Genomic DNA, 7,966 nt, shown 5'->3' with positions numbered 1-7,966 from the left:
AACAGTAGGAAAAATTTATTGAGAGACAGAAAAGCTCAGAAAGTGGGTTGCCTCCCCTCCTCTTTTTGAGACCGGATCTCGATATATAGCCCAGGTTGGCCTGGAACTCATGGCAATCCTCCTGCCTCTGCCTCCCAAGTGCTGGGATTACAGGCGTTGCCACCATGCCTGACTAATGACTATAATTTTTAAAAGTGGAAAATAATAGTGTTGGCAAGGATATTGAGAAACTGGAAGCCTCATACACTGCTGCTGGGAATGTAAAATGCTAACGCTGGAACAGAAGTTTGGTGATTCCTGACCCAGCAACTCCACTCCTAGGGATATAAATCAAAGAACTGAGAAAGAGGACTCAAACTGATATTTGCACATCCGAGTTCGCTGTTGTAGTATTCACAATAGCCAAGAGGTAAAAATAGCGAGGCATGGTGACACGTGCCTAAAATCCCAGCACTCGAGAGACTGAGAAAGGAAGCTCTTAAGGCTGAGGCCGGCCTGGGCTAGATAGCAAGTTCAAAGACTAGCTTAGACTACACAGAGACAGCCTGTCTCAAAAACAAAAAAGACAGAAATAACCCAAGTGCCTACCAACAGAAGAATAGATACACAAATATGCTACATGCACAATGGAATGTTACCAGCCATTAAAAGGAATGAAATTCTGATGCAGGCTACTACAGTGTGGACCTTGAAAATACTATGCTACATATTATCCGACATACAAAAGGATGCACATTGTACAACACCACTTATATGAAATACCTCGAAAGACAAGAGACGAACAGAAAACAGATTAAGAATGCAAACTCAGTTAAATACAGAGTTTCTGCCTGGAGTAATTCAAAATTTTTGGAAAGATAATAGTACAACATTGTAAATATTTACTGTTAGGGCTGGGGAGTTAGCTCAGCGGCAAAGCACCTGCCTGGCAAGCGCAAGGTCGTGAGTTCAGTTCCCGGTACCAGAGAAAAACCAAAAAAAAAAAAAAAAAATTTACTGTTGGTGAACTGAATGAACACTTAAAAATAGCTAAAATGATGTTTTATGTTATGCATATTTTACCACAACAAAAAATACTAGGAAATAGATGCTACAAAAAAAAAAATGATGCTACAGATCTACATTTACAGAGAAATGTAGATCTCTGAGAAATATAGATCTCAGAGAAATGTACAGAGAAATATTTATGAATACATTACTAGGTAAAAAAGGTCACAATGTACATAACTATGATCATAGTTTTGTAAAACTATTTAAATATGAAGACACAAAAAAGTTAAGGGGCTGGGGATTTAGCTCAGCAGTACAGCGCCTGCCTGGCAAGTGCAAGGTGGTGAGTTCAATTCCTGGTGCCGGAAAAAAAAAACAAAAAAAAAAAGGTAAGAAAAATATTATCTTTGGATGGAAGGATAAGTGACATTTGTGTTTGCATACCCTTTCTTATTTCTCTACAATGAATATTCCTCTTTTTTAACGTTCCCTTTATAAAAAACTACAAAATAGGTAAGCTGAGCATGGTGGCACAAATCAGTAACACCAGCATTCAAAGGCTCAGGCAGGAGGACTGCAGGAGTCAAGGCCACACGGAACTACATAGTGAGACTCTTTCTCCAAAACACAAACCTATTAATAAAAATAAAAAATAAACATGGTAACAGGCTAAAAGTAAAAAGTGAAACCAGGTATAACTGCGTGCCCTCTCTATCCCTGGGTTCCCCATCTTCTGTTTCAACTAAAGGCAGGTCAAAAATACTCAAGGCCAGCCATTGTGGCACACACCTGTAATGCCAGCACACAGGAGGCTGAGGCTGAAAGACTGCTGCCGGTTCGAGGCCACCCTGGGCTACAAAATGAGTTCAAGGCTAGCCTGAACTGTACAGTGAAACCCTATCTCAAAAAGACCAAAAAAAGAAAAGAAAAATCCTCTCAAAAGGAGCTGGGGATATAGTTCAGTGGTGGGGAGCAGCATGAACCAGGTCCTGACTTCCAGTAGCAGCACCACACAAATAAATAAATGTACACACCTCTACTGAGCATTTACAGACTTTTGTCATTACTCCTTAAGCATCAGAATGTAACAACTATTTACACAGCATTTATATCATCCAAAGTATTACAAGTAGCCCAGAGATGATTTAAAGTACATAGGAGGTTGGGGCTGGGGATTTAGCTCAGGGGCACAGCACCTGCCTGGCAAGTGTGAGGTCATGAGTTCAATTCCCGATACTAGAAAAAAACAAAAATAAAATAAAATAAAATAAAGTACACAGGTTATGTATAAGGAACCTGCACATCTGTAAGATTTTAGCATCCTTGAGGGGTGGGGTGTCCCGGAACCAAATCCCCAGGACACCACATGACACCTATACAAACCAGAAAAAGGAGCTATACAACAAACCCCACAGCAGGCAAAGGAGAAATGAACAGTAGGAACAAAGACACTGCACGAAAGTAAAACACATGGCAAGAATGAAAGAACAAGGAGGCAAGGCAGAAATAGCACAGAATCTTAGTATCTTAACCACAAGGAAACTGAATGTGAGACTGGTATAAAGTGGTTTGCATATACTCTGGCAGATACAGACAAGACCACATTGTTTTACTTTTTGAAAGTAATTTGGAGTCTTGGATATCAGCCTAAATAGAGGCTAGAATTTAGATTTCTTCCGTCTGGCAGTGGAAAGTCACCAAAGATTCTAACACAGGGATGGAAAAAATAATTTCATCAGCTGTGTCTTGTCTGATGAGATAACTCTACACAGGCCAAGGTGTACAGGTTAATGAAATAAGGAAACAGTGAGTCACTTTAACACCACTGAAATGGACGGAGAAGTCACAGTAGAACTCAGCATTTGACTGAAAGCCAAAGGACAAAAAACTGAGATTTTACTTTTCAGCTGCAAGAACTGACTCCACAGAAATACTGAGGTTGGGAGGCTTGATGGTATGAGTGGGCAGGTAATAATCTTTCATTTTAGATCTGTGCAATCTCTTTAATAGCAAGTACTTCAATAAATATCCAATGAAATGCCCACGAAAACTCCAGGAAAGATTCAAATTCAAATGACCTTTTTTTGCAGACATCAACAGAGGTGTTGACTCAAGCCCCTGAAGTAAGAAAGCTGACAATGAGAAGAATGTAAAGGGGAAAGGACAGCAAAACTTGCTTTGGAAAACTCAGAATAGTCTACGTTTGAAACCAAACCTTCCTCCTGCCGACTCTTAAGTGACCAGAGTGAATTAGGATAATAATAGGAGTACTCACTGGTTTCCAAATTCTGATGCTACAAAAAGGAAGCCTGTCTTAAGTACACACATGGCAGCAGCAACAGGAACAGTGTCAAAATACTTCAGCCGAATCTCAGTTACCTGGAGTGAAAAGAAAAGATTCTAGTATCCAGGCAAGCGAGGCCTGGGCGTGGAAGAAGCCCAGTATTATATGAACTAGAATAAGCTGGTAGTAAATGAAATACGGAACTCATTACCGAGGCCAGGAGTGAACAAACGGCAGCTCACAGGCTAGGTAGGCCCATTCGGGTACATATTGTTGGTGGCTGTTCTTTGCCGTAATGCCAGAGTCCACAAGTTAAGTCAGAGACTATATGGTGCACAAAAGCTAGAAATATTTACAACCTGGTATTTATAAAACAAGTTTGCCATAGCTATCTAAGAAATTGGCCCAATTATTCAGAGTTCCTGCACAGGATAACAGAAGTAACAAACCACACATATTACCAGTTTTTAGCAGACATGAAAAACTCTTATTCATGCCAGTGTAACCAAGTGAAAATAATCCAGTGTCAGTATATACACAATTACTAGACTAGATATCTATCTACTAACCACAGTAGGAAAACCTGTATTTATTCCCAGGCCCAAAGGTAAGCACTTTTCAGGCATTCTACATTTCGAAATTTTTAGTATGTAAAATATTAACTGCCCTGGCTATCTCATCTCAGAGAACTGTTTAATGAATCAATGATCTATAAAACAACTTCGTAAACCTTAAAGTATATATAAACATTTTTTTTTCAAAGAAAGTTGTTTCATTATATACAAATGTAGAAATTGTAAATTTCGTGGGTATTATATTAGCAGTGTGGCTATGTAAGAAAACATCCTTGTTTTGAGAAGGCACAGTCTAAATATCATGAAACCTGCAACTTATTTTCCAATGATTTAGCCTAGAAAAAGGGTAGCTGTGGGAGCCACAAGTCTCACTCAGAGGCAAAGCACTTGCCAAATACAGGCAAGGTCCTGGGTAGAAACTTTTATCAAACTAGGTAACAAATAGCTCGTTCTTCCCATTTCACTTTCCCCCTCCCATCCAAGGTCTACTTACCATATCTTCATCTGTCTCCAAAGTAATCTTGAAGATATCCCCCTGCTCAGTTTGAGCCAAAAAGAAGAACATCGACTTGGTTTTATGGGTGGCAGAGCAGACAAAAATCATTCCTCTTTCAGGATCATCCAAGTCATTCTAGCAGAATCAAACATACAATCAACAGTTCAGAAATAGGTGTTTATTTTTGAAATTCAGCACTTTATCAAACTGAACAGGTCACCTGAGACCCAAGACAGCAGCCTGCTGACCAAAAATTTAAAAGCTCTTGTCTACAATATAATAAATCTTAAATAACTAGGAAATAGCCATAATTCCATTCTATAGCCTGATCAGATCAATAATGCAGAAACCATCTCCAGACAGAACTGTCAGAGAAGAGACATGAAACTGAGCCATCATCTCAGGCTATGAATAAAACTCACATATGCATGACACTATCATCCATTCATGGATGTCCAAACCATCCATTACTAAGCATGTTTTACATCAATTTCCTTGTTTCTTGGAAGGCACTCTCTAGCTAAGATTTTGGTTTTGAGCTTGGTATGGTGGCTCACATCTGTTATCCCAGCACTGAAGAGCCTGAGGAAGGAGGATCGCTGTGAGTTCAAGGCCAGCCTGAGGTACACAGCGAGTTCAAAACCAACCTGAACAGCCAGATGTGGTGGCTCACCTCTGTAATCCCTGCACTCAGAAGGCTGAGAAAGTACCATCACTGCAAGTTCAAGGTCAGCCTGGGCTACATAATGAGTTCAAGGCCAGACTGAACTACACAGTGAGACCCTGTCTCAAAAAAAAAAAAACCAACAGCCTTACCTACATATAAAGACCCCATTTCTTGAAAAAAAAAAAAAAAAAAACACAACAAAGAAACTAAACCTTGATGAAAGACTACATTGCAATTACAAAACTTGACATCATTTCACAAACACAAACATCTCTCCTTCCATGGCAAAGATCTTACCCGCCTCCTAGGAATTGGACATCGGATATCTGGTTGGTCACCAAAGTTCTTATAGGTGATATAGTTTTCAGAGCAAATCAGCACCCCACTCGGACCATCTGACCCTCCTGGAACTGTCAGAGAAAACAAAATTCAGCAGTGACTTGACACACTGATGATTTACTTTCACTTTCTATTCCTTTTCTTTCAGTACTTGAAAGTAGTATGTGCCTGAACCTGAGAAATATTCCAAGTGTTTCTTCTTATCCATGATAAAGATTGTTTATTGGAAGATATTTTTTTATTTTTATATGGAAGATATTCAGCCTCATTAATACATCTAAATTTTTATATCCAACTCACTATTCAGTGCTCACAACTATAATTTAATCACCTACCAGATAAGAATATCCCATAAATACTTTAAAAATATAGTAGATTCATAAGCAAACTCAAAGCCGGGCATGGTGCGCATGCCTATAATCCCAGCACTCGTGAGGCTGAGGCAGGAGGATCACTGCAAGTTTGAGACCAGCCTGGGCTACAAAGTGAGCTCAAGGCCAGCCTGAACTGCATAGTGAGACCCTGTCTCAAACAGATTAAAAAAAAAAAAAAAGTTAGTATCATCCTTTAATTGTCTTCTTTCCCACAGCCCTACTAATTCTACATGTTTGGCTCTCATGCTGCCATGCTTCTTAGTGAAAGAGCTTGTGGACCAGGCTCCGGGCTTACAGTCTGAACGCGCTCCATCACTCCATCACTCCACTAGTCAAAATGTTAAGCAGCAACCTTTATGAATGAAGTGTCCACTTTATCGGATTATTATTACTCAGCTTAAAGTCTTTCAGCAACTAGCCACACGTAATGGTGAATGCCTGTAATCCTAGGAATTTGGGAGACTGAGACAGGAGGATGGCTTAGAGTTCAAGACCAACTCAAACTACATTGCAAGACCCCGTCTCAAAACCCAAAAAGAAAAGTCTTTCAGTAACTACCATTCACCACTATTCCTCTTCCAGTCCTTTAGTAACTCAAAATGAGCTTTGTATTCTTTGAAGAATCCATGTTCATTCTTTACTTAAGCCTTTGCATGGCTGCAACAAATACTCCCTTCACACAGCGTTCCTTCACAAACCTTTAACATAGGCCTTCCTAGGACAGGGCCCATTCTACGCTATCAAGGCATCTGGCACAGTATCCAGCAATTTTTTTGAATTACTTCTCTGTATTGACCACTAGACTCAATCTTGCACAAAGGGAGGTATCACATTTAATTTTTTACCACAGCAGTCCCAGGACTTTTTAGGCTGACCACTAGATATACCGATTACAGAAATTCAATAAAAATCTGCTGAGCAGAGCTGGGGTTTAACTCAGTGGTATAGTACTTGTCTGCTTGAAGTACTTGTGCTTGAAGCTCTACATTCAATACCCAGCATAGGCTGGATGTGTTGGTACACAGCTGCAATTATAGCACTCAGGACTTTAGGGTAGAAGGACCACCATGAGTTTGAGGCCAGCCTGAACTACATAGTGAGACTCTGTCTCAAAATTCAATCCCTCAAAAAAACTGAATGAACAAAGCCCTTGTAGATAAAAAGTGTAGTAATATGTTACAGCTGGTGATAAGATGTGTGTAATCTATTTTCTGGTTTGCTTTTTGGAGGTTTTTTGCTACACACTTCAGGCTAGCTCTGAACTCACTTTGTAGCCGAGGCTGGCCTCAAACTCACAGCAATCCTCCTGCCTCAGCCTCCCAAGTGCTGGAGTTACAAGCATGAGCCACCACGCCTGGGCTTATTTGGTTTTTTCTTTTAATTTTTTTTATTTTCCAATATTCATCCTCTTATCGGCTAGCCTCTAAGATTTAATGCTTAAGACAAGTGCTGCCTCACCAGGCATGGTGAGACACAACTCTGTCATCACAGTTACTTGGGAGGCTGGGAGAGGAAGATTCAAATTTGGGCCAGCCTAAGCAATTTAGTAAGACTCTATCTCAAAATAAAAAAGGCTAGGAGTGCCAAGCATGGTGGTGCACACCTGTAATCCCAGCACTCAGACTTAGGCAAAAGAACTGCAGCAAGTTCACAACCAGCCTGGGCTATATAGCAGGACCCTACCTCGAAAAAAATCTTAACTAAAAAAGCCAGGCAAAGTGGCAGACAGTTATAATCCTAGCACTTGGGAGGCTGATGCAAGGAGGAACACCATGAGTTTGAGGCCAACCTGAACCACATAGCAAGACCCTGTCAAAAAAAAAAAAAAGAAAAGAAAAGAAAAGCTGGGAGTACAGCTTCATAAAGCACTTGCCTAGCAGATATGAGGTTCCTGGGTTCAATCTTCAGTACTGGGGGAAAAAAAATCCTCTTATTTTCCAAAATCTTATCTCAACAATGGACATATAGTACTTCACTTTGGACAACTCAAGTGCAACTCATTCAAAACAGAAAATACTAGGTCACGGGCCAAGGATATACCTCTGTGGTGCAGCACCTGCCTAACAAGTGTGAGGCCCTGAGTGATTCCCAGTATCAGAAAGAAAGAACAAAAGGAAGGAAGGAAGGAAGGAAGGAAGGAAGGAAGGAAGGAAGGAAGGAGGGAAGGAGAGAGGGAGGGAGGAAGGAAGGAAGAAAGGAAGGGGGCAGGGAAGGAGGGAGGGAGGAAGGAAGGAAGGAAGG

The 7,966-nt window shown here is 40.5% G+C and overlaps 1 protein-coding gene across 1 annotated transcript in view; it reads right to left on the bottom strand.

The window, feature by feature from the left end:
• The window catches only part of Sf3b3 (splicing factor 3b, subunit 3, 130kDa), a 49,807-nt gene that overhangs the window by 30,629 nt on the left and 11,212 nt on the right, over window positions 1-7,966 (bottom strand). Inside the window, exons 6-8 of the mRNA XM_005403485.2 lie at window positions 5,310-5,422; window positions 4,343-4,480; window positions 3,266-3,369 (exon numbers count right to left, since the gene is read on the bottom strand). Coding sequence (XP_005403542.1) covers window positions 3,266-3,369; window positions 4,343-4,480; window positions 5,310-5,422 — 355 coding nt within the window. The remainder of the gene's footprint in view (window positions 1-3,265; window positions 3,370-4,342; window positions 4,481-5,309; window positions 5,423-7,966) is intronic.

The sequence above is a fragment of the Chinchilla lanigera genome, unplaced genomic scaffold (assembly GCF_000276665.1).
Source record: "Chinchilla lanigera isolate Chin_1 unplaced genomic scaffold, ChiLan1.0 scaffold00083, whole genome shotgun sequence".
Lineage (NCBI taxonomy): Eukaryota > Metazoa > Chordata > Mammalia > Rodentia > Chinchillidae > Chinchilla > Chinchilla lanigera.
The sequence above is the reverse complement of the archived record's forward strand: the minus strand, read 5'-3'. Positions and strand labels throughout refer to the sequence as shown.